The sequence below is a fragment of the Aquarana catesbeiana genome, linkage group LG07 (genome assembly GCF_042186555.1).
Source record: "Aquarana catesbeiana isolate 2022-GZ linkage group LG07, ASM4218655v1, whole genome shotgun sequence".
Classification (NCBI taxonomy): domain Eukaryota; kingdom Metazoa; phylum Chordata; class Amphibia; order Anura; family Ranidae; genus Aquarana; species Aquarana catesbeiana.
In genome coordinates, this window is record NC_133330.1 from 237,325,387 (window position 1) to 237,353,309 (window position 27,923).

Sequence of the window (27,923 nt, forward strand, 5' to 3'; positions counted from 1 at the left end):
TTGATGATACTTCTGTTTTATAGCTATTAGACTTGGCTGGTAAAACATGAAACTTTAAGCAGCACCAGTATAAATTATGACACAAAATCCCGGGGATTTCCAGGTTGTATGGAGGAAGCATCAGGCATATTTTTGTGCTTTGACTGTAGAGAGAAAAAAAAAAAATAAAAAAATAAAAACAAAGCTGAGAGATGAAGAGGAGATACGGATATGAAATTCCAACCAAAATAGGTAAAAAGTGTGCAGTATTTACATAGAGACTCAACTGACAGCACTTTTATCAAATAATCATGCTCTAGAAACAGCTTATAATACAGATTTTAAACTTTCATTTATGAAGCAATCATGCAACATTTCTTTTACTGCCTGTATTTAAGTTACATTGCTCTACGGATTATAATTCTCTGCATTAAAAAGAAAGTATTGTGCACAGGAGCTATAGCAGTTAAGTAGTCTTCTCCCGATTAGGTTTGGTTCACATATGTGCGAACTGGATGCATTTTGAACTGCATCTGCTCCGATACGGCTTTCTATAGAGCCGGGTTCACATATTTGCGGGCAGGCCTCGGTGCATTCTTAAAAAGAGTCCTGTACGTTTTTTTTTTTTTAAGTCCGGTTCAGGTGCGATTTCAAGTGTCATACACTTTAAAAATTCACACCTGAATCGGTGAATCAAACCTCACAAAAATTCCTTTTAAAAATTGCAATGAAACCGTTCCCAGACATATGCAACTTGGTTTTCAAGATTTACTTGGTAGCACTTACTTTAGGGTGTCCTTTCTAAAGCATAAACAAGATAGCAGTTGAGAGGACAGAATGCAGAGGCTGCACTTGGAAAAAGAACTGCATGAACTCTGGATAGTTTTTTTTTTTTAAGATTATCTGTGTAACTAGAAGTTTCCCATCTCACCGAGATTCCACCCCGCTGCAACAAAGAAAGTGTTCTTTACTTGAATAGGGCACACCCTGGACCAATTAATCTGAATGGTTGGACTTTAGTCTTCAAAACTCTACAGTGGGGGGACAGCAGGGCCCGCTGTAGTTGACCAGTAGGGAAACCTTCAATGTACTACTAAGCAAAAAGGTTACAAGCAGACTGGGAGTTTCCTTTTAAACTGAACATCCCATATTAAAAAAAAAACAAAAAAAAAAACAAACAATGAGGAATATGGCAAGTGATAACTGGCAAGATATTGAGGTGTCCCATGTATTAACACTGCTGAAAGGGGTTGTAAAGCTTTGTGTTTTTCCACCTTAATGCATCCTATGCATTAAGGTGAAAAAACACCTTGCACTCTCTGCCCCCTCCCCCCCAGCCCCAGTTTTACTTACCTGAGCCCTGAATCTCCGTGGGCTCGATCCCACGTTGCTTTCCCCCAGCTCTTGTGGGATCTACACTGGATGACTGATAGCAGTGCAGCCAATCAAATCAATGACGCGGTGCACCGGATGGCGGGGCCGAGTGATACTATGGCTAAGGCCACCAAGTGTATCACACGGGAGCGCGCCCGCAAGCTAACCACCCTGGGAGAGCGCTTCCCAGAGGGGGGTTAGCTCTTGCGGGGAGGAGGCGAGACAGCCGCCGAGGGACCCCAGAAGATGAGGTTCGGGGCCACTCTGTGCAAAATGAACTGCCCAGTGGAGGCAAGTATGACATGTTTGTTATTTTACAAAAAAACTTTACAACCCCTTTAAAAAAAGTCTCATCTATGAAAGAAATGGGCTGTAAAAATAAATCTCTAGAACACAAATTCCTAAGGTAAACCCACAGATTGTGCAATACATCTATCCCCACAACTCTGGCACGAGAAAAGACTGTTTTAGTTTCTCACAGCAGAGAATAGACAACAAAATGTTCAGTGCAGCAATTTCAAGAAGGTTGGTTAGCTGATGCTGCACTAGCACTCCCTGTGCTCCACTCAGCAGCTGGCCAGATGTACTTGGTAGGCTGCGAAACATCTATGGGAATTGCCCCAACAGGCCAGCTACAGCGCAGAAGGGAGCGTGCACTGGCTCTGCAACTTTTAGGACAATGCAGCGTTACACCTGCTGTGCTCCAATCTAGGGATGTAGCCTGTCTGCTCCATTCCTGGGGTTCTTTATCAACAAGAATGGAACAAATTTGGAGATTAGATTTCTACTTACAGAAGACCTATAGTGAAAACTTAAATCCCTGCTATCCTACCACCATCTAATCCCCTAATGTTTACCTCTGTAGCAAAAAACAGTGCCATGGCCTCTCAAGGCAGCTGGTATCTGGACATTTGGTTTCATCTGAAGGGGTTTCTAGACAGACATTTAGGCAGGGTTGGGTGATCAGCAGCTGCATGAAATGAACTCTTTGGTTGAGTGACCAAGACTGAGGGAGGTTGTGTTTTTATAATAGGTCTGTAATAAGGCCCCCAAACACTGTTTAATGCAGAAACACATTTACACTAAACCAGGCCATACACAGTTTGAAGCTAGTATGGGCAGGCTGAATGTACCAAGTTGATCGATCAACTTGTGTACAACCAGCATGCCAAGTTTTACCTCATCGCTAGCAGCTGCTGTAGCCTCTAGCAATAATCACGGTCTTCTCATGGCAGGGACGGTTTTCCTGTGCCCCTGGGAGAAGACAATGACCTGGCAGGAGGGATTCCTGCATCACTGTCTGTGTTGATGGGGAAATCAAGCAAATTTCCTTCCTGCAACCGTAGTTGCAGGAAAGAAATTCGCCCAGTGTATGGCCGGCCTAATATTTAGGTTCTAAACTGCAGTGGAAAAATTACAGTTGAGATCTGCCTGGTCATTCATCATGGGTAAACAATTCATCCAGGGTATATATGTCAGTTAAACTAGGACTAAATAGCCTTATTCAATAAACAGTACAAGGTGGAAAGCATTTAGTGCAGAGCACTGTATCCCATAGCAACCAATAAAAATTCACCGATGTCAGGCCACCATAAGAGTGATTGCCAACTATGTATACTGTACATTGCACTCAGGTCCTCACACCTATTCCTTGGTTAAGTCTGCATGTCTTCCTCAGATAAGAATCACATTGTACTCCAACAAGCAGATAATTGTTTAACAAAAACACTAATCCAAATTAGGAATCCGAAAACTTAAGCACACTGGCAAGTTGCTTAATAACGTTGGCCCAGAAAAACCTTGGAAAGCCCTCCGTGCAAATCACTGACCACTACGTGGATTTAAATTGTCAAGTCAAGGATATAAGCATTTTAAAAACAAAGTTAACTGTAAATCTAAATCCTAAAAGATGATCTCTGCTGACCCAACAGGACAGCAAGTATGCATTTCTCTACAACTGCTCGAGACAACATTTCTGAACACACACACACACATTGGGGTTTACACTTCCTCATATAACATTTTGCTTTGTTTTGCTTGTAAAATGTAGTATTCTGCTACAGCTCAGGCTGTTAAAATAAGACACATACAAGAGATAACTGCAGCACAGGATTCAGTATGGGCACATTATATATATATATATATATATATATATATATATATATATATATATATATATATATATATATATATATATATATATATATATATATATATATATATATATATACACATACACACACACAATCAGATAGGATGCTTACACAGCTTTGCATCCAAACTGCACATTATACAAAAAAACTCTATGGACCTGTCATATGTGCCATATTCCAAAGAGGCAAAATGTTATTCAACATTTAGAATGAAATTAATTGTATTCCTGTCATAACAATATATGTCCCCACCCCTCCCCAAAAATTAAAAAAACTCCTAAGATTTTTTTTTTTGTCTTTAAGTTTAGTTAAAAGGGAAATGCAAATAGGTTTTTAGCGCCTCTGTATAAATCTCACTATTTAATAAAGTTGTAGTTTGGTTTAACACTGCTTATTGATCAAGTAAATGACTCATTGCTAATATAAAATTCCATAAAGACCATTAAAAATTCTCTACCGATATGATACTGAACCTTGAGTTGACAGTTCAAAAGGGGTTTTGTACATGTTTAGACTTTACAGACTTCCCTACAATACCAATTGACCAGTCCACCATAGACACATAAAAAAAATTTCCAGGTAAGCGTTTTTTCCCCCCCATCACAGATTTCACTGTGCAGGCAAGAACTATTCAGGAGGATAAGAAACGCAGCCAGGAAGATTCAGATATCATCTTCCTCCTCATCTTGTGATGAGCCTGCCTGGTTGCTTGCACTGGCTGAAGCAGCTGCGAGTTGTGCCTGCTGTGCAGCTTGCTGCATCTGAAGCCATTCCTGTTGGGCCAACTCTGCTTGTTGCTGTCTGGCCTAGAAGAAAACAGAATACAGTTTTAGAAATTGCACTCAATTGTAGAGCTACAACAAAACAAAATACTTCCCCGTAGCATTTGAAGGAGGCGGGGTCACCGGTTTACGTCACCGGGTGGCCCTGCCCTCAGTTATAGAAGAACTGTCACAAAGAAGACGCATCAGTCAGCGGGAGCCTCTCGTGGAGGCGGATTGGTTGCGGCTGTTTTTTTTTTTTTCCCCCCTTTTTCGGTCCGTCGGGCGGCGTGAACTTACATCGCAGGACATTATTTTTTAATAAAGGACTTGTCCCAAGCTGTCCCGTCTTTTTTACCATTTTTGAAACTTTTTCTGTGAAATTGTACCCCATTACCAAATCACACGGGGGGGGGGGCCGAGATCTGGGGGTCCCCTTGTTGAAGGGGGCTTCCAGATTCCAATAAGCCCCCCTGCCCGCATACCCCCACAACCACCGGGCAAGGGTTGTGGGGATGAGGCCCTTATCAACATGGGAACAAGGTGCTTTGGGGTCAGACGCCAAAGCACCCTCCCCATGTTGAGGGCATCTGGCCTGGTATGGTTCGGGGGGGGGTGTGCTCTCGCCGCTCCCCCCCCTCTTTTCCTGCGGCCTGCCAGGTTGCGTGCTCAGATTAGGGTCTGGTATAGATTTTGGGGGGTCCCCCCTAAGCCAATTTTTTTTTTTTTTTTAAATTTTGGTTCGGGGTTCCCCTTAATATTCATACCAGACACAAAGGGCCTGGTAGTGGACTGAAAGGGGGCACAAATGCTCTTTTTTTTCAATGAGCTTTATCTATATTGCAAAGACCCAACAATTCATTACAGCCGCGATCAGTTTTAAATGACAATTTTTCCTTTAGAAATGTAATTTTGCTGTGGTACTGTTCTAAACATGGGAAAAATGCGCCACTTTGCAGGCATACTATAGACACCCCCCCCAAGCACGCTATTTAAAAGGAATATCACTGCTCCTGAAAAAACAGGCATTTAAAAAAAAAATAAATAAACAATAATTTGCATTGATACAATGTCCCCTGGGGCAGGGCCCAGGTCCCCAAACACTTAAGACAAAAGCTTGAATATAATTTAAAATTAGCACTTTTTTCATGTTAGTGTCCCATAGACTTTAACGGTGTTCCGACAGCTTTCGAATTTGCCGCAAACACCGCATATTGTTCACTGTTTGGCAAACACCCGATGTTCAAGTCGAACTTACGTTCGACTCGAACATCAGGCTCATCCCCAATGAAGAAACTAACCATTATTGGTAATCTTTGCACTGGCTAGCTGAGAGTCTGACTTGTTTGCCACAAAGGACAGATATTCAATAGGCATGTTGGATAAATACTCCCCAAAAACACATTCAAAAAACAGTCAACAACTTTCCAATGCTATAATAGCGCAGAATGCTTACTTTTGCAAATAATTCTTGCTGCTGCCTTAGAAGTTCTTCTTCAGGAATGCCAAGGTTTTCGAGACGTGAACTGGCCTTTCTTCTTTTTAATGCTACTGTTTTGCACTCTTGCAGAACTTCTTTTACTTCACTGATATAGGAACCAAATCCCAAACTTTCTAATGCTAAGAGAGATAAACAAAGAAAAAAAAAAAAAAAAAAAGAAAAAAAAAAAAACGTGTTAAAACAGCTTAAATTTTCTATTCTTAAAGCTGAATTCAAGGCAGATACTATAAACACAATTTAATTTACATTATTCCTTCTTGTTATGTATATGAATGATGACACTATTAAAAAAAAAAAAAAAAATTGTCCAAGTACCTTTTTCATAACTGATATACAGCTGTCATGTGACCAGGCTCTTTCCCAGCCTGTCTGCAGGGAAACATCAGCCGGAGGCACTTCTAGTCCTCTGCTGCCGATCACATGTTTAAAACAAAACAAAAAAGCCTTTGGAATACAGAGGAAAAACACACAAATAATGTCAAAGGTTTTAAATCATCATACAAATATGAATTTGACTCAGTTCTTTATTTTTGTGCATAAACATGGTGTGGGCTATCCAGGGGGAGATTCTGCAAATCACAGCCCCTCTCACCCCCATCCAGCCTGCATATTGTTTTCTAGGTGCTCAGAATTTCAGGTAGGTGACACCTGCATCAACCAACATGTAATATCCCGTCCCCATACTGTTCAGCCGGTTAGTGAGGAGGGAGGAAGGGAGTGGGCTGCCATGTATCTTTGCATATACATCCACATGTGAGACTATAGTCAAGGGGGCTGCACAGATAAGAAAAATGAGGCAATTAACAGCTTAGAAGGGAACTGAAAATGGAGCATGCTTCATAGATGTGGCAACAGCTGGTCTACACAATCTTAGGCTGTAGTGGGGACATAGACAAGGAGGGAGGGACAGTGAACAGCAGAATCAATCAGGTTATTTGCAGAATACAGAAAACGAATCCCATAGTGACAGTATGAACAGCATTGTAATACAGGATGTACTGAAAGTGGTGTTTTTTTTGTTTTTTTTAAGTGGGTTTATTGACACTTTAATGCAGTTATGCATAAATTAGAATATATGTTCAGCCAAAATGTTTTGCACACTCTCTCTGGCCGAGTCCTGGAGAGCAGTAAAATCTATCACTTCCCCGCCCACCTAGCTCTCGATCAGCCACTTTAAATCCCCTCAACAGTATAACTCAGACTAGCAGAGGGAGGAAGCAGCACTAGGAGCCAAGCATAGTTGCGTCGATCTTAGGACCAGATGGACAAATCCTCATACAGGTAAAATCTTACACATATGGAATTTCAACTTTGTATTTAGCTTTTTCCTTAACGAATCAGATTAATAAAAAGCAAAAAAAAAAAAAAAAAAATAAAAAAAAACAAAAACAAAAAACTCAGCATTGTAAGTTACAGAGAACACGTTATAATGGATAGATGATTGTATTATACGATGTTAGAATTGAGATATAAACAAGACCTGCAACCACTGAAATTTAGCCTATGAACAGCAGATGGCGCACATCAAAAAAGAACCAAAGCCTACTAAGGATAAGTAAGCGTAATAAGTCATATGTTAACTTGTGGCACACTTTCTGCTCATTTTAAGAAAAAGCTTCCCATAAGATGTGTATTTATCATATTTTAACCATGTTATTTACATGTAAAAGCTTGCCTTGTGTAGTTTTTTTTTCCCCTTTAAAAGGCAGCACTAGGCTCGTCTGTTCAAATCCCAACCATGGTACTACCTGCCTAGAGTTTGCATGTGCCCCCTGTGTGGGTTTCCATTCCAAAGACATGCTGGTAAATTCATTAGCTGGTGTCTAAATGGGCCACAGTATATATGAATGTAAGTTAAGCCCAGTACACACTGGTCGAACGCCGGCTGGTTTGATGGGGCTCTCCCTCTCAGAACATAATAGTTCAGCAGGAGAGATCGCTGTACTAACATTGGATTTTTAGTACAGGGGCTCCAACACGAGATGTCTTTTTTTTCTCGCTTGAACGAAAAAAAAAAAAAAAAAAAAACAACTAGTAGTGTGTACAAGGCATAAGGGACCTTGGGGTTGTAAGCTCATTAAGGGAGGGGACTGATGTGAATATACACTACTGTGCAAAAGCTTCAGGCAAGTGTAAACAGGCTGTAAATTAGGAATGCTTTCAGAAATAGAAGTGTTAGTTTAATTTTTATTAACAAAAATGGTAAGAGAAGAGAGATCCAAAATCAATAATATTTGGTGTGACCACCCTTTGACTTCAAAAAGGCATCAATTGCACAGTTTTCAAAGTAACTCGGCATGTTCTGTGGGTATAGGCTGCCTCAAATCCTTCGGTCTCTTCTTGTAATCCAGACAGACCTGATGTTGAGATCAGGGCTCTGTGGGTTCCAAACCATCACTTCCAGGACTCCTTGCTCTTATTTATATTGAAGATAGTTCCTAAAGTGGTTGTTACCTTAGAAAACGCTTTCACTGGCAGCCCCTCTCCTTTATCCGGCGATAACTCTAAATAAATCTATGCCTCTAAATACCTTTTCTTCCCCAGGTATCTTCAGGCTGGTCAAGTGACTCCCGGCCCCTCTGCTACTACAATCCAGAGCTACAGCAGGAGGGGCCGAGATCCCCCTCTGTCGTCAGCCACGAGGTAACGTGACCACCGTGCTGGTCGATCGGCGCCCCCCACTGCAGCTCTGGATCATAGTAGGAGGGCGGCTGGGAGTCACATGACCGGCCTGAAGATACCGGGTGGGGGGGGGGGGGCCACATTTAGAGGCATAGATTTAAGCAAAGGCTTATACTGTGAGTTATCGCCAGGTAAAGGAGAGGAGCTGCCAGTGAAAGCGCTTTCTAAGGCAACAACCACTTTAGGAAATGTATTCAGTATAAAGAGAAAGGAGTCCTGGAAGTGATGGTTTGGCCCCCACAAAGCCCTGATCTCAACAATCAGGTCTGTCTGGGATTACATGAAGAGACCGAAGGATTTGAGGCAGTGCATTTTCAATGCCATTATCGGTACCTTTTTCTCTTAGCTGAATGCCGATAACACCATTTTCGGCCGAGATGGTTCGGCATCCGAAATTTTGGAGCATCTCCAGTAAGAATTGAAGCTGGTTTGAAGCCAAAAAGGTAGTCATACCAAATATTGATTTGATTTAGATTATTCTTCTGCTCGCTCACTTTGCATTTTGTAAATTGATAAAAGTAAACAATTTAAATATTTTTGAAAGCACGCTTACTTTATAGCAATTCTTCACACCTGCCTAAAACTTCTGCACAGTAATATACATACATACATACATACATATACAGTTGTGCTCATAAGTTTACATACCGTGGCAGAATTTGATTTCTTGGCCATTTTTCAGAGAATATGAATGATAACATAAAAAAACATTTTTCACTCATGGTTAGGGTTTGGCTGAAGCCATTTATTATCAATTAACTGTTTACCTCTTTCTAAATCATAATGGCAACAGAAACTACCCAAATGATGCTGATCAAAAATTTACATACCCTGGTGATTTTGGCCTGATAACATGCACACAAGTTGACACAAATGGGTTTGAATGGCTATTAAAAAAGGTAACCATCCTCACCTGTGATCTGTTTGCTTGTAATTAGTGTGTGTATATAAAAGGTCAATGAGTTTCTGGACTCCTGACAGACCCTTGCATCTTTCATCCAGTGCTGCACTGACGTTTCTAAATTCTGAGTCATGGGGAAAGCAAAAGAATTGTCACAGGATCTGCGGGACAAGGTAGTTGAACTGTATAAAACAGGAAAGCGATATAAAAAGATATCCAAGGAATTGAGAATGCCAATCAGCAGTGTTCAAACTCTAATCAAGAAGTGGAAAATGAGGGGTTCTGTAGAAACCAAACCACGGTCAGGTAGACCAACTGAAATTTCAGTCACAACTGCCAGGAAAATTGTTCAGGATGCAAAGAAAAACCCACAAACAACTTCAGGTGAAATACAGGACTCTGAAAACATGTGGTGTGGCTGTTTCAAGATGCACAATAAGGAGGCACTTGAAAAAAATATATGCTTACAATACGCCAAAGACAAGTCAGAGACAAGCCTCAAACCTTCTGGCACAAAGTCAATTGGAGTGATGAGACCAAAACTGAGCTCATAGATCTCAAAAGATCTCAAAACGTGCAGTTCGTGCAAGACAGCCCAAGAATTTGCAGGAACTGGAGGCTTTTTGCAAAGAGCAATGGACAGCTTTACCATCTGAAAAGATAAAGAGCCTCATCCACAAATACCACAAAAAACTTCAAGCTGTCATTGATAAACGGTATTAAGAACTAGGGTATGTAAACTTTTTTTTTTTTTTTTTTTTTTTTTTATCAGGGTCATTTGGGTACTTTCTGTTCATAATTTAAAGAGAGTAAACACAGTTGGTTAATAAATGGCTTCAGCCAAACACTAATCATTAGTGAAAGAGGGGAAAAAAAAAAAAAAAAAAAAAAAAAAAGGATTGTGTTATTCAAATTCTCTGAAAAATGGCCAAGAAATTGAATTCTGCCAGGGTATGTAAACTTATGAGCACAACTGTATATATGTAAAGCCCTGCGTAAATTGTCACTGCTATATAAATACCTGAAATAAATAACTAATAGGCTTGAGATGGCTGGGTGCCACCCACCAGGGGAAGGGGATGTGATGACCCAGCAGACTTACACCCCCTTCACACTGGGGCAGTTTGCAGGGGCTATTGCACTAAAAATAGTGCCTGCAAACCAACCTGAAACTGTCGCTGCCGTTTCTCCAGTGTAAATGCCCGAGGGCTTTCACACTGGAGCGGTGTGCTGGCAAGAGAGAAGAAAAAAAAAAAAAAAACTCCTGCAAACAGCATCTTTGGAGCGGCGCATTCACTGCTCCTGCCCATTGAAATCAATGCACTGAAATCAATGCACTGAAATCAATCAAAAACCGCTTTGCGGGCGATTATAACCCCTTTTTTCAATAAAGCGGCGCTAAAAATAACGCAGTTTTACCGCCGACGCCCGCACCGCCCCAGTGTGAAAAGGGCCTCAAAGTTGTCACTTAAGTGTTACTCTAACAGACACCTGGTAGGTAGTGTTCCTTTAAACTTTTTCTTGTCTCAGATATATATATCAAAAGCACATGAATGTTACATAGTACATAGTTACATAGTAGGTGAGGTTGAAAAAAGACACAAGTCCAACCTGTGTGAGATTATGTGTCAGTATTACATTACATATCCCTGTATATTGCGGTCATTCAGGTGATTATCTAATAGTTTCTTGAAGCTATCAATGCTCCCCGCTGAGACCACCGCCTGTGGAAGGCAATTCCACATCCTTGCCGCTCTTACAGTAAAGAACCCTCTACGTAGTTTAAGGTTAAACCTCTTTTCTTCTAATTGTAATGAGTGGCCACGAGTCTTATTAAACTCTCTTCTGCGAAAAAGTTTTATCCCTATTGTGGGGTCACCAGTACAGTATTTGTAAATTGAAATCATATCCCCTCTCAAGCGTCTCTTCTCCAGAGAGAATAAGTTCAGTGCTCGCAACCTTTCCTCGTAACTAAGATCCTCCAGACCCTTTATTAGCTTTGTTGCCCTTCTTTGTACTCGCTCCATTTCCAGTACGTCCCTCCTGAGGACTGGTGCCCAGAACTGGACAGCATACTCCAGGTGCGGGCGGACCAGAGTCTCGTAGAGCGGGAGAATTATCGTTTTATCTCTGCAGTTGATCCCCCTTTTAATGCATGCCAATATTCTGTTTGCTTTATTAGCAGCAGCTTGGCATTGCATGCCATTGCTGAGCCTATCATCCACTAGGACCCCCAGGTCCTTTTCCATCCTAGATTCCCCCAGAGGTTCCCCCCCCAGTGTATAGATTGCATTCATATTTTTGCCACCCAAATGCATTATTTTACATTTTTCTACATTGAACCTCATTTGCCATGTAGTCGCCCACCCCATTAATTTGTTCAGGTCTTTTTGCAAGATTTCCACATCCTGCGGAGAAGTTATTGCCCTGCTTAGCTTAGTATCGTCTGCAAATACAGAGATTGAACTGTTTATCCCATCCTCCAGGTCGTTTATGAACAAATTAAATAGGATTGGTCCCAGCACAGAACCCTGGGGAACCCCACTACCCACCCCTGACCATTCTGAGTACTCCCCATTTATCACCACCCTCTGAACACGCCCTTGTAGCCAGTTTTCAATCCATGTACTCACCCTATGGTCCATGCCAACGCACCTTATTTTGTACAGTAAACGTTTATGGGGAACTGTGTCAAATGCTTTTGCAAAATCCAGATACACCACGTCTACGGGCCTTCCTTTATCTAGATGGCAACTCACCTCCTCATAGAAGGTTAATAGATTGGTTTGGCAAGAACGATTCTTCATGAATCCATGCTGATTACTGCTAATGATATCATTCTTATTACTAAAATCTTGTATATAGTCCCTTATCATCCCCTCCAAGAGTTTACATACTATTGATGTTAGGCTAACTGGTCTGTAATTCCCAGGGATGTTTTTTGGGCCCTTTTTAAATATTGGTGCTACATTGGCTTTTCTCCAATCAGCTGGTACCATTCCAGTCAATAGACTGTCTGTAAAAATTAGGAACAATGGTCTGGCAATCACCTGACTGAGTTCCCTAAGTACCCTCGGATGCAAGCCATCTGGTCCCGGTGATTTATTAATGTTAAGTTTCTCAAGTCTAATTTTAATTCCGTCCTCTGTTAACCATGTAGGTGCTTCCTGTGTTGTGTCATGAGGATAAACACTGCAGTTTTGGTTACTGAAGCCCCCCGATTCACTCGTGAAGACTGAGGAAATCAAATAAAAAAAAAAAAAAGTTTTATAAGTAGGCCAGCCCAAGATAACCCCTTCTATCAGCATGCCTGAAGATTTGTAACAAAGCAGTGTGGACAGCATGATAATAAACACAGAGGGGGTGGTACCGGTGCCCCTCAATGAATTGAAGAAAAGATTTTACAGAAAGTACAAAATCTATTTTCTACCTCGAGGAACACAGGAAGTCTAAACACTTGGGATGTCCAAAGGCATGCCAACTGAGGGGGTAAACACTAACAGGTCTAAGAAAACACAACAGAAAAACTGGGGGCTACCTGCAGCTTGAAGAGCTGTCTAAGCCCTTATACACAGTGCCGCAACTTTAAATCAGACATCCCCGGGTGACTTCATTGCAGCTTGCATACAACTTATTTAATAGAAATCAATGCAAGTTATGTTGAAGTCGCATCAAAGTAGTGCAGGAAACTTTTTCTAAGTCGGAGAGACTTGAGACGCACCGATTAGAACGGTTCCTATGCCTTTAATGGGATGTGACTTGTCATGCAACTTTGAACTCTCAAGTCAAATGACAAGTCACGGCAGTATGAACCGAGGCTAAAAGGCCCTCAAAACTGATGCTGGCATTAGACCACCAAGACCAGGTGGCAGCCTTGCAAACCTAGAAAACAAAAGCCTGATGCCAAAAAGCGCTCACAGATCTAGTAGTGTGGGCCTTGACCAGGAAGGGTGGAAACTGAGGTTTGAGACCGTACACTTGGATGATGGCCTACCTGAGACACCTAGAGATAATAGAATAAGTCGGTGCACCCTTATGCCCCGTACACACGGTCGAACTTTGTTCGGACATTCCGACAACAAAATCCTAGGATTTTTTCCGACGGATGTTGGCTCAAACTTGTCTTGCATACACACGGTCACACAAAGTTGTCGGAAAATCCGATCGTTCTGAACGCGGTGACGTAAAACACGTACGTCGGGACTATAAACGGGGCAGTGGCCAATAGCTTTCATCTCTTTATTTATTCTGAGCATGCGTGGCACTTTTTCCGTCGGATTTGTGTACACACGATCGGAATTTCCGACAACGGATTTTGTTGTCGGAAAATTTTATCTCCTGCTCTCCAACTTTGTGTCGGAAAATGCGATGGAAAATGTCCGATGGAGCCCACACACGGTCGGAATTTCCGACAACACGCTCCGATCGGACATTTTTCATCAGAAAATCCGACCGTGTGTACGGGGCATTAGAATGCATTCACACTACAGCGTTTTGAATCACAGGCAGATTTGCCGCGAATCTGCCCGCAATTTGACAGCGCCAAGGTGTGAATGACAAAACACAGGACTCGCATTCGGGATGCCAATAATTTGAATGACACCTCAAATCGTGGTGTGGGTTTGCCGCGCGATAAATCGTGCTGCAATAGTGGCAACCCACATCGTGGAACGCATGTCGCCCAAGAGTAGCTCCTGAACTATTTTTGGGCAACATGTGTTCCGCAATGCTGTCAAATCTACCCGCAATTCAAAACGCTGTAATGTGAATGAAGCCTTATGGGGTCCATACATGAGAGACAGAAAGGGAATCAAGTCCTCCTGAAAGCAGCGGCTGAGAGATTGACTCCCACAGCCTGAACCACATCCAGGCAATGCAAGGAGGATTGTTTTTGGTAAACTGGAGCCATAGGGATAGAAGAACATGTAATGGTTGAGGTGAAAGGCAGAAACTACTTATTCAAGAAGGATGTCCATGCCTCAATGCCACCTTGTCCCTATGCACATCCGGAAAGGGTTCCTTCCTAAGGCCACCAGTTCAGACACTCCCCTTGCAGAAGTAATGGCTACAAGGAAAAGAACCTGCTGACAGTAGAAGGAGGAATGTCTCTGATGGGTTCAAACAGCCGTTTAAGGGAAAAAAAAAAAAAAAAAAAAAAAAGGGAGAACCAAATTCAGGTCCCATGGAGTACAGGGGGAACAGACAGAAGGAGTTACATGGGAGACTTACTGTACAAAATGTCTTAATCAACAAGTGAGATGCCAACAATCTATGAAACTGACTAGGAAGGGCAGAAACCTGGCCCTTAAAGCAGTAATAAAACCAAAACATTATATTGCAGCTTACCAATTTTTAGATGTGATGGCGGAATTTGTTTTCTTTTGGCACTCATTTATTTTCACCTGGTTGATCCTGCCAGTATGTTTTTCAACAAAACAAGCTGTTCTGCATGTGTATTAGTTAAAGGATTGCGAAAACCTACCACTGACAGCGGTACCTACAACAATCAGCTTTTATTTAAATAAAATCTTTATTCCAAAAAGAGAAAAAAAAAGAAGGTTTCTATAACTGCTTTTATAGTATTAACTGGAGTTTGCATTCAATTTGTTTGTGTATCTAAATCTGCTAGTGCGTCTACCCTCCCCGCAGACTGACAATGCTGCTGTCCAAAAGGTGTGCCTTGTGCTCCTTCATCCAGAGTCTAGGCACTATAATACAAGTCTATTACTGGGCAGATCACCAGGTAAAAAAAAACAGAAAGGGGGAGAAAGCCTAAGAAAAAAAAAAAAAGAAAAAAAAAAAAGGAAACTATAATGCAGCCCCCACATCTAATGATTGGTAGGCTGCAAAATATTACATATTTGGTTTTTTGCTTAATACCACTTTATTGTGAGAGCTCCTACAAGCGTATCCAAATTACAGTTCAACTCTGTCAAACATTCAGGTTCAACAATTCTTGTACATTATGTGGTCAAACTTGTCAAGTAAAAAGATCTACTGAAAGCTGCTTGCCATGGTCCCCTGTCCACATTTTTTACAATGTATTAAAAAAATTCAAAGACTTGGAATTCCAACTGGTGAAAAAAAACTAACAAAAAACGAAAACCGAAATTATAGTATACAAAGAGGGGTGAAGTTTTTCTAACAAGCAGAGAGGCTTGACAGACGATGATGCCTCCAGCAAGCATCTAGAAGGAATAATACAATGGGGGTTATTTGCTAAAGGCAAATCCACTTTGCACTACAAACACACTTGGAAGTGCAGTCGCTGTAGATCTGAGAGGGACATGCAAGGAAAATAAAAACACAGCATTTTAACTTGCACATGATTGAATGAAAAAAAAAAAAAAAAAAAAAAAAAAAAAGCAGAGCTTCCCCTCAGATCTATAGCGACTGCACTTACAGGTGCACTTGCAATGCAGAGTAGATTTGCCTTTAGTAAATCAACCCCAATGTCAAGGTTCTCCCATGGGTGCTGTAGTACAGATTCCACACCTGCTGGAATTAGCCTAAATGTTTATTATGTACTGTGAGAGCTCTATGTTGACAAACACTCCTTTACGGGGGGGGGGGGGGGGGGGGAGCAAAAACAAAAAGCTTCAGTTTTAAATCAGCTGTGTGACAATTAACTTTTTGTACTTTACTTTAACTTTTACTATTCTATTACCTGTGCATTACTGGAGATGTTCAACTATTACTGGCCAGATGACTTAAGAAATAATTAACAGATAATTGAAATAAATAGGCAGAGAAAAAAAAATATTTTGTTTTCACAAGCAAAATAAAGACTAGGATAGAGTAAAATACAGCAAATTGTGTGACCAATTACATTTATATATCTCATGATAAATTTCTCAATTTATAAATATTAACTTGGTGTGCAATTATTGTTAATTTATCCATATATTAGTGATCGATTAACTATTTAAAGCCTTTTTCTTACAGATCTGCATTTTTTCACAATCTTTATAATGAACCACTTTCTGCCTTAGCCAATAAACAACTCATAAATACACGTGATGACAATCTCCAAGTAGGTGACAAAATTACAAAAGGGCAACTTTTTTTTTTTTCTTTTTTTTTCATTACTGTTCAGGCTATTGTGATTATAGTCTAAAAGTCTAAACAATATTTGCGAGTTGACGTTCAAATTCAAAATATCACAAAAAAAAAAAAAAAAAAAAAAAAAAGAAGGATGGATGTTTTCATGCACATATAATTTTTATGAGGGGAGCAGTAAAACATTTAGTGACCTGAAAACCAAATTTGACCATAAAAATGACACCCAAGGTTCTTCTCCCCTCTTCCTATGCATAACTTTCCATTAGGCAAGGCTTCAGTTTTTTGCTAGTGTCTGAAAGCTAATGGTCAAGTCTGTGCAGAGACTAGATTTTTTTCAGATTTATCCTGAGGCTTGCCATTGCTCTGAGGTAAGGTATCCAGACCCTTCACCAGTTGACGCAGAGACAGCTCTGTTGAAGATCAACACTGCCGAATGAGGCCCTGTACAATGATGAATTGCTTTGTGGACCAGTAGGGTGCTATACAGGTCCAGGGCAGCAACTCCCTTACAGGGAAGGGAGTACCTAAAGGCTTTTGGCAGAGCACACTGTGATGAGTGAAGATTGGACCCCCTAGCGGGTCCTGCAGCAGACTACAGATTGCCCTAGGGTAATCCCTGCTGGTACCCTTATCTGATCACTCGGAAGACCCCTGAATGTAGATACTATTCCACCACCTGCAACTGCTGAAGGCGAACAAAATCTGCCAGGCAATTGTGGGAACCTTTCAAATTGGTTGCAGAAGGAACCCAGATTCCTTTCTGCCCAAAGAAATATCATGTCTACCACAGACTACAGGGGATGTGAGGCTCGAATGCCCTTTCAAATCGCAGTGATAACACGTTCATTCTGAATAGCAATGTAAAAACACAATTTCCATGCGGGCACGTTTTGAAAAAAGTGCATGCATCTTTTTCTGCTGAAAGTGCTGCCATAGCAGCCCATTCAAATTTATGGGCTGCCGTGCCTGAGAAAACAGGGCTCATGGACTTATTTAGGGGCTTGAGCTTTTTTGGGGTATTTTTTTTTTTACTACAGCGTAGAAACTATTTCCCCCTTCCAAACTTGCAATTGGTACAATCACCTTTGGGTCTGACAGGCAGGGAGGGAGGGGGTAAAGGAGAGAGAGACGCAAACTGACCACGGTAGTCAGGGCTCAGCAGCCATGATAATCGTGGTCAGTGCAGAGAGAGGGACACAGGAAGTGGCAGGATCAGCCAGGGTTTTTTTTTTTTTACAGTTTACAGAGGGGCAGATTAGACAGCACAAGCACTGTGCCATTTAATCTGCTATAAGGGAACAGGATCTCTTTTTTCGGGTTACAAACAAAACCTCTGACATGAAATATGAACAAAGCATATCCATCTATAGTGTGTACTTCTCTCAATAAGGAGCACCAAGTTTAATTTCTGTTTGCTGCTTTGTTACCCTGCTATCAGCATGCATCACTTATGAAAAGTTTTCCTGACACCAAGAGAAAAATGGTGGCAGGGAGGGATCTCCAGCTGATTAAAAGCCTCAGCTCTGTTCCTGTGTGAAGGGGGTGTGTCCCTTCCCTCCAATCAGCTCTCAGAGCTCTCCTCACTGGGCTCTGCAGGGAGTGTAACTTAAGCTCTCAGACCCCCTTTTTCCTGAACTCTCAGACAAGCTTTATAAATTCAGCACCTTGAACAGATGTAGAGAAGAAAGGGCTATAAACAGGTACAGCTTATGTAGGAGGATTTGTTTAATCTCTGTGCCTCGCATGTGGTCCGTCACTTTACTGAGTATATTTAAGGGTTTACAATCACTTTAATAAAGCTTTATTACTCTAGGATAGTTAAGTTCACCTCTAGCAACATGTTCCAAAATGCCACCATATGCAACTCCATATTTCTTTAACAGAACATACCAGTGCTCTTTGCAAATGGAAGGGCAAAAATGGACCAAGGAGCCAGCGTTTTTTGTGGAGAGCCCCCCCCCCCCCACAGCTGTCTGTGTAATTGGAGCAGGTGCAGAATTTGAAAAAGGAAGGAGCGCTGGTACAATCTATTAAGGGGATATGGAATTGCATTAAGGGTTTTTGTAAAATGCTGCTGAACTTGAAATGACAATTTGTATATATAAAAAAAAAAAAAAAAATTATTATATATATATATATATATATATATATATATATATATATATATATATATATATATATATATATATATATATATATATATATATATATATATATATAATATTTTTAGGTACCTGGTAACTCTTTTTCTAAGAAGTCTTCCAGGGCAGCATCTGAGAGATAGGCTCCTCCTCCCTGAAACACATTAGTCCACCATTATAAATTTCACAGTCTTACCTGCGTGCCTCAGTTGTATTAAAGCACCAAAGGAAATCTCAGTAAATCTTAAGAGCTCCTCCGTTGTACCTGGTATTTGTCTTTTCAAGGGTGGGAACTAGTGCTGCCCTGGAAGACTTCTTAGAAAAAAAAGGTACCTAACTATTTTCTCGAATCGTCTTCCAGGGCAGCATCTGAGAGGATGTATCAAGCAATACTTACTAGGGTGGGGATAGAGACTGGAGCGCCTGACCAAGTGCCTGGTCTTGATCAGACAGCTGGTCTATGCGGTAGTGCCTTGCGAAGGCACTGAAGCTCGACCATGTCCCTGCCCTGCAGATCTACTCCGGAGTTGCCCCTGCTTTCTCTGTGACAAAGGTAGCCCAGGCTCTGGTTGTGTGTTCTCTGATCCCGCTTGGCGGAGTGAGGTTTTGTGCCTCATAGGTTGGGAAAATGGTGACTCGCGCTAAAACAAACTATAGTGTATATGGCTGAAAGGTAACTACAACCTTATGATGATACTTACGATCTTACGTTGTGCGTTTGTGTCACATATAGGACATTGTAGCATATATTATATTTTTTTTTTTTGATGCGCAGTTATTTTTCACTTTTTCTTGCCTCATAGGTCGTCTGCATGGCCATTCTTATCCATCTGCTGATGGTATTCTTGGAAGCCTTCATTAAAGTGACCAAAAATAATTTAGTGAGATAAATGTAATATCAATAATAAAATAAATGAGGAATAACACTAAAGGACAAAGTCCCAATTCAGATCGTTATCAAATATTATACACCGGAAATCAATAGTGACTGGAGGATGAATAAGGATGATAGGAGGAGACAAGATCCCTGGAGCCAGATGCAAATTCAAATGGTGATCATAAATGTTCATCAACAGACACCCAGTGAAAAATCCTCCACCTTTATAAATGCACGCTTACCAGAGGTAAGCTATAAATCAGCTTATCTGTGGATATCCACTCAAGGTGGACGACACCTCCAATCTCCTCACAGGGAAGGGGTAGATTGAATCCACTGGACGGAAAGATCCTATCTATAAATCCTCTAAGTACTGTGGGCATGTCCCAAGTTGGAGCTCTATTCATTTTGGCTGGTCTAGCTCTTCTGAGTGACATCAGGAATCGCTTTATCAGCGGGTCCTCTGCTAGTCTTGTGTCCATGAACGAGGAGAGTGCTGCAACATGTACCTTCAGCGTACTTGGGGAAATATTTTTGTCTGCTCCGCCTTGTAGAAAATCCAGTATTCCTCTTTTGGAATACGGTTTGTTTCTGTTCCAGGAGACAAACTTTTCCCTCACTTTCTCCTAGATTGCCCTAGTTACGGGCTTCCTGCTGTTTAGGATGGTATTGATCCCATTGTCTGACAATCCTTTGTTCTGAAGTCTCACCCCTTCAGTACCCAGGCCGAAAGCTTTAGGATTCTGTGGTTCGGGTGGTTGACTGGGCCCTGTGATAGGAGATCTGGCCGGTCCGTCAGTGTCAGCTGAGGCTGGATGCTGAGGTTTTTCAAGTGGCTGAACCATGCCCTTTGTGGCCAGTGCTAGTATCACCATTGCTCTCTCTGCCTTTATTTTTTGAATCACCCTTGGTATTGTGGCAGTTGGAGGGAATGCATAGCACAGTGGCCATCACCAGCTCTGGTTGAAGGCGTCTACTCCGCTGTTGCCATCTGTGGGGTCCAGAGAGAAGAATGTTGGTGATTTTGCATTCGCTTTGGAGGCGAATAGATCTACCTCTGGTACTCCCCACTTTTGAGTGATTTGTGCGAAGGTCGCTTGGTTCAGAGACCACTCCATCTGTTTTATGGTCTTCCGGGTCAGGAAGTTTGCCAGCGCATTGTCTGTTCCTTTCAGGTAGATACCAGATATTGACTTTGTTTGATTCTGCCCATAGTAGGATTTTCTCCGTCAGCTTCATCAAGCTTCGGGACTTTGTCCCACCTTGCCTGTTTAGGTATACCACAGTCGTGATGTTGTCCGATTGTAACTCTACGTTTCTCCCCTGTATTGCTGGTTTGAACACTTTTAATGCTTCCCCCACAGCTTTTAGCTCTCTAATGCTTGAGGAGGCTTGGGACCATTTGGAGGTCCATTTTCCCTGTGAGCAGAGGCCTACCAAGTTTGCCCCCCAGCTTAGGGAGTTGGAATCGGTGGTGATCCCGATTGGCTCGGATTGGGCCCATTTGCGTCCTTCGGTGTATCGAAGTAGATTGAGCCACCATTATAGTGTTAGTTTGACTGTGGTTGGAACAGGAATGGACCTGTCTAGGGATGAGTGGCTGCCATCCCACTGGGACAAAATGTAGTTCTGTAGAGGTCTCATGTGAATCTGTGTCAAGGTGATAGCTGGAATAGAAGACGTCATCAGTCCTAGTACGGCCATACCTTGTCTGATTGTTATGGCATTGGTCCTTATTAGTGAGGTTACTGCCTGTGTGATTTTTTCGTCCTTTTCTTCCGTCATGAAGGTTTTCGTTAGTCTGGAGTCTAGTATATAGCCCAGATATACCACTCACTGGCTTCAGGTCATCTGTGACTTTTCTGCATTTATTATCCATCCCCAGTTTTGCAGATAGGACATACTTGTGCACAGGTTGTTCGCTAGGGCCTCTGCTGAGTCCGCAAAGAACAGTAAATCGTCTAAATATGGTATTATGCAAATACCTTGTTGTCTTAGACCTTTTAAATGCTTCTGCCATTATCTTTGAGAAGATTTTTGGTGCAGAGGAGATGCCAAAAAGGAGAGCTGTGTATTGTGGGTGCAGTGTAGTTACTGGCCCTTGTACTGCGAACCTCAGGAATTTCTGATGACCCTCCTTTATGGGGACATGTAGGGAGGCATCCTGTAAGTCTATTGTCGCCATAAATGTCTCCCGTGGAAGGATGTTCCCTAGGTGTGTCACTCTCCAGAAGTTCTTGAAGCTGGGTTAGCCAGATTGATAAAGTCTGGGCTGTGCAGGTGGAAGCTATTGCCAGATTTCCATGGGGTCGCTTAAGGTACCTGCGTCGTCAAAGGCCAGGTCAGATTTATTTGTGACTTTTGCCAGAGAAGCATCCACTTTGGGGGATTTAGCCCAGGTTTTGGTGTCTGTCTCTGCAAACGGGTCTGCGTTTGACTGTGGCTGGCATGAAGAATTTTTTCTCTGGGTCTTCCCACTCTTTTTTTAAAGATATCTTTAAGAGTTTGGTGTACAGGGATTGTAGGCTTCCTGGGTTGTAGCTCTTTATACATCTTGTCATATTTTGCAAGTTCTGCGGATTTATGTTCTTTAATACCTAGCGTGTCCGCTATGGCTTTTCGTATCCTCTGATAGAAATAAAGTTGCCCTCTGAAACCCCATCTTCCTCATCGGAGTCTGAGCAAAGTTCATTCTCCGATTCGGATTCATCATCCGAATCCTCGTCTGTTCCGTTACCTGAAGTAACGCATATCCGGTGGTAGACAGGGTATTGGTCTGACTGACGCTTGATGGCGCTTCTAACTTTTTAATCGCCATGGTGCTCTGTATTACTTCCTTGAAAGAGTTGAGCAGATCTTTCAGATACCCTTGCGATTCTTTGGCCATCATTTTGTCTATACATTTTTGATATAGGGGTTTTTTCCCCCATTCTGGGGAAAACCGGTGGCTGCACGAAGCACATGTTTTGTTGCTTTCCACTCCCCTTTCCTCAGGGGGCTTTGCCTGAAATCAAGCGCAAAAAAGGTCCCCGTGAGGTAGGCGGGTAAAGGCTGCCTGTAAGTAGGCAGTTTTACAGTAAGGTTAAGACAGAGGTGACTCTGGAGTATTCTGGCTTATCTTGGAGGTGTCCTGGCTTGCAGGAACTGCAAGGCAGGGTGGAGAAGCTTCAGACATGGTCAGCCACCAGGATCCTCTGCTTAGAGGGGCATTTTTAACTTCTTCCTGCTTAAGCTCCGGCCCCGCCCACAGCTGACCCCGTGCAGGTTGGTGGATATACCTGCACATGTCGCTGCCATTGGTATCCTCCCTTCTGGGCCCAATAGGGAGGGGGACTCTGCTGCAGTATGCATGTATATTGATATATTTGCCATTATTTTTTTCTTTTCTTTTTTTTTTTTTTTTTTTTAATTTTAAAATTCCTGCCCCCGGAAGTGATGTAACCGTAGCCCATTCTGTATCCCTGGAAGCAGGCTCCAGGAAAATGGCCGCTAACCCGGAAGTGTCTCCGGCGCCATCTTGGTACACCCCACCGAGCCTCCATGAGGAGAGGCTTGTTCTGCGTGTGTATAGAGAATGCCGATCGTAGCTAAAAAAACACCAGCAATAGAGCGGGCGGCGGGTGCGGACATCACGAGGGTAGGAGAGGAACAAAAAATAAGCCATGAGGCACCCACCAGTCTTGCGCGGCAGCGGCTATAATCAGGGGGTAAGGCATCCATGCACCCACACCACTGTACGCTCTTCATGTCTGGGAGTATGTTGCCAGAGTTTGCACATGGAGTTCCCTGGTGAAAAAACTGCGGCAGGTCCCTTGAGCAGCGGCATGGGGGAAATGTCAGTGCATTATTGCAGCTTGGGGGGATGATTGCAGACCACTCTGTAGGGGCGAAATCTCAGGTAGAGCAATACTGCTCAAAAATGCTGCCCCTGCTCACCCTCCCAAGGCCCGCAGGGCTGGATGGGATGCTGGCAGGGGGTCTCCTGCAACTAGCACAGAGACTGAAGTAAAATAACAAACGTTTCTTTTGCAGCTCCTGTGGGTCCGGAGGAAACACAAACAACTGAGGCACGCAGGTAAGACTGTGAAATTTATAATGGTGGACTAATGCATTTCCTGTTTCAGGGAGGAGGAGCCCATCTCTCAGATGCTGCCCTGGAAGATAATTCGAGAAAAAAAAAAAAAAAACACTGCTCATATGCCCTATACACACGGTGGTGCTTTCCGACGGAGTATGTGCGATTGGAGCTTGTTGTCGGAAATTCCGACCGTGTGTGGGCTCTATCGGACTTTTTCCATTGGAATTTCCGACACAAAGTTTGAGAGCAGGCTATAAAATTTTCCAACAAAATCCATTTGCGTAAATTCCGACCATGTGTGGACAATTCCAACGCACAAAGTGCCACATATGCTCAGAATAAATTAAGAGAGGAAAGCTATTGGCTACTGCCCAGTTTATAGACCCGACGTACGTGTTTTACATCACCACGTTCAGAACAATCGGATTTTCCGACAACTTTGTGCGGCCGTGTGTATGCAAGACAAGTTTGAGCCAACATCCGCTGTATACATGGGTTTTGTTGTCGGAATGTCCGATCATGTGTACAGGGCATAAGACTCGGTTACCTGGCCTAGTAACTCAAGAACAGGTCATATCAGTCACCAAGGGACATTTTCCAGTCATCAGTCCAGTCTGCCTTAACCCATTCCTATTTTTAAAATAGACACTGGGGTTGATTTACTAAAGGCAAATCCACTTTGCACTACAAGTGCACTTGGAAGTGCAGTCGCTGTAGATCTGAGGGGGACATGAAAGGAAAATAAAAAACAGCATTTTTGCTTGTACATGATTGGATGATAAAATCAGCAGAGCTTCCACTCAGATCTACTTGCAGTGTAAAGTGGATTTGCCTTTAGTAAATAAACCCCACTGTCGCTTTAGCCATTTAGTTGAACAAGGTGCACCTACTGAGCTCTGCTACCTGCCCATTCTGTTGGATCCCTCACTCTACTGCTATATTAGAACTGGGCTTCTGAGGAATGGGGGAGCATGTGACCTCTCTTGCATGAGAATACTCAGAATTCAGGTCTGATTCACAGTTATGCAGGTTGCAGTGTGCATATTCCAGGTGCATTTTGCATTTTTGATCCATTGAAGTCTATGGAACCAAAAACAATCCCTGACCCTTTCCATAAATTACACAGATGTGAACTGTGAACTACATCCATAGGAAAACATGTTAAATAGACTGTAGCGTGTTTTTGCAAAACTGAAAATGCATAGGTGCTAAAAGGCCAATTGCCACTGAAACTTACCTAGGGTGGACTCCCATGGCAAGGAGGCAGCACAAATCGAATATACTGCACCTTGCTAGGCAGTGGACTGTCTTTTTAATCCCCAAATATAGCCATTATACTCAAAGTATTGCAGAGATAATCCTAACTATAATATAGGAATGTACCTATAAAGCCATAGTGTCAGAGCCTGCAGAAGTTTACATGAAACTCATGACTTTCTAAAAGTCAGCCGTTTGTATAGACTTATGTCAGATTTACATCTATCAATGTTTTATTGTGTACTTTTTTTTTTTTTTAACATCCTTTCACATTCTTTCGGAAATTACAATGCATGAAAATGCACAAAAAATAAAAAATAAAAAGGATTCTTCAAACTGCAACACTTGGGGATCTGAAAAGCCTTGTTTAAAAATATTGCTACTTATGACATATGCGCTGTTCTGCATTAAAGCAGAAGTGTCAACACACCCTAGGTGCCTGTCAATAGGTAAGCTTGGGCACAGAGTACTGTCACAGCTTTGAGTTCCCAATCTCTAGAAGAGTGGATGTTTTGATTTAAAATTGTTAAAGCAGTAGAAAACCACAGTTAAAGAAAAAAAAAATCCCCTGCAAAGCAATGTCATAATGTGCTAGTAGGCATCCCATACTAGCACATTATGAGAGACTTTCCTTAAAACAAAGCCCTCCAGCTCTGCACTGTCACTGCTGAGAGGGCTTCCATATTCACCTGGTCTTCCTTCCGGGTTAGCGGCCTCTGGCTACATGAGTGGCCGGGGGCTCTATGTCACTCCCGCACATGCGCGAGGGAGTTGCCTGTATGAAATCGTGCGAGTTCAGCTGATTTCTAACCCGCAGTCAGTGTGAACCTGGGCTACAGGTGTAGTTTTAAGCAGATATAAAGATATGGAGATAATATGACACTATGGGGTTGATTTACTAAAACTGGAGACTGGAAAATCTGGTGCAGCTGTGCATGGTAGCCAATCAGCTTATTCAATTAAGCTTTGACAAAAACAAAAAAAAAAAAAAAAAAATAGAAGCTGGTTTCTATGTGCAGAGTTGCACTTTGCAGTTTTAGTAAATCAGCCCCTCTGATTTGCACTTTACCATTGCTCTCAGCAAATTCAAATACCAATGTGTCAAGTCTGCCCACACATCAGCCAGACATGTCCCAGGTGTAGGTTTGGCACACTTACGGTCAGCATAAATTACTATATGTAGAAGGATGACTGCATTCAGCTGATAGAACACAGCTGTGAAATTGGGAGGCGTGGCTGTTTCAGTGCAGTCATGTGTCCCAATAAACATGAATGGGACTGCCTGCTCGTGGATGTGCAGAATGCTTGTCCAATCCGTGCGGGCAAAGATAGACCTTAGCACAGCTGTATGCATAGACACATTTGTGTAATGAAAGACAAAGTATATGTAGATTATCTCTTTCTTTCAGACTAGTAAGAAAGACAACAGCATGTTTAAAGGATAGGTTCACCGTTAAAAAAAAAAAAAAAAACGCACATCTTTGTGCAGGTGAAAAGGGCATTTTTTTGTTTTTTAGAAGCCTGTAAAGCATTGCACCTGTGATCAGGAGATCGCAGGTGCAATACAGGGTTCTTGCAGACTGTCTGAATAAGCTGTCTGCTCATACAAGCAGGCAGTTGCACGATGACAGGAAGCGTCCATAAACTACCTAAAGAACTCAACAGTGCCCTTGCAGTTCATTAGGAACTACAAACCAACAGCAGCAAAGGCTGTCAGTACTTGTAGTTTTCCCATTCACAGAACTCTGTGAATGAATGACATGGCCTGGCGAGAGATCAGGGAGAATATTCCCAGCTGTCACTACAGGCAGCGGATTGGGGAAACATTGCAACACTGGGAACGAGTTACATGTTCCACCCTAAAAATAGGTGGAACATGTTCCCAAAAGGTGAACTCATCCTTTAAGTGGGGGATGCGTCATATCAGTGCATAGTGGGTTTTCTGATGGGGGTCTGAGTGCCCCCTGACTCTCTGATATCCGACGGACAGACCCTGGCTCTCCAAGGCAAGGTTCATACTATTGCAGGTGGTGCAGCTCATGCTTGCATAGGCACAGCAGCCAATTAATTTGCTGTACCCGTGGAAAACACAAGGAAAAAAATCTGACCCTTTTACAAAGTGGACCTCATTCTGCATTTGCACCAAGTGGTTTTATGCACCTGAAGACATGCTGTGTTTTTTTATGTGTTAGGTATTATTGGCACCCCTGGCCATCCGCTACAGAGCTGTAGAAATGCAGTATTGCACCCACAATAGTGTGAATCTAGCCAAACACACCGAGGGTGGTCTGGTGGACCCCGGCTCTCTAATATCTGACATCTCCAGACCTCAATGTATGTATATGTATTAACGCAGCTTCCATCTGACTTGTAAGAAAGCCACCATCATATCTCAGAGTGTGATCTCCTTGGGATGGGTGGTAGTAGAGGGATTTCTGATAGAGATCTCAGGATTGTGCGGTCAGTTTCTAGTTCCTCTCTTGGTTGGAAGGCATTACTTGGGGAGAAGGTTTTAGGTAAAGCCTGCAGAGGATCCTTGCACTGGAAGAGAGGATGGAAACACAGACCAGGGACCTGATGATATCTCCCCCCTCCCCTCCATCTTACCCTGGATGACATGCTCCGGGGAGATGGTCTTCTTCTCGGACTTGTTGCAGATCTCATTGGCCTCGGAGGAGATGAGGTGAATGAACTCGGTGCAGCAGTTGACCACCAGTTCCCGGGCATCGTTGGCCACCCGCACGCTGGGCAGAGTCTCTTTGATCATCTTGTTGATGGCAGCCCGGGGGATGGTGAGGTCGTCATCGTTCCCGGAGGAGGAGGCCATGTCTCCGGGGCGGCGGAGGGGGGAGAAGGCGCTGACACAGGGGACGGGGCGCGGAGGACCCTATAAAAACAAAGCCGAGGAATCCACACAGGCCTCGCTAAAAGAACGGAGAGAAGACGGCGCCGGCTCCCTGCTCCTCACAACATGGTCGGGGCTCCGAGGCTGCACGCCGGGGACCAGGAGACACGGCTCGGGGGTTATAGAGGCGGCGGGCTTGTGCCGGTCACGGGAACATCCCGGCGGAGAGAGCCTTCTCCAACCGGAAGCGGCGTCTGGGGGGAACGCGGCGTACTGCTCTCCACTTCCGGGAGCGCACCCACGTCCAGGTTA

At 42.8% G+C, this 27,923-nt stretch overlaps 1 protein-coding gene across 1 annotated transcript; it reads right to left on the reverse strand.

The window, feature by feature from the left end:
* Positions 1-27,923, reverse strand: DR1 (down-regulator of transcription 1). Its single transcript, XM_073593123.1, has 3 exons — positions 27,374-27,923; positions 5,724-5,887; positions 1-4,312 (listed from the first exon to the last, which is right to left on the reverse strand). Exons 1-3 carry the CDS (start codon positions 27,591-27,593, stop codon positions 4,169-4,171), a joined length of 528 nt encoding a protein of 175 aa, XP_073449224.1. The 5' UTR covers positions 27,594-27,923; the 3' UTR covers positions 1-4,168.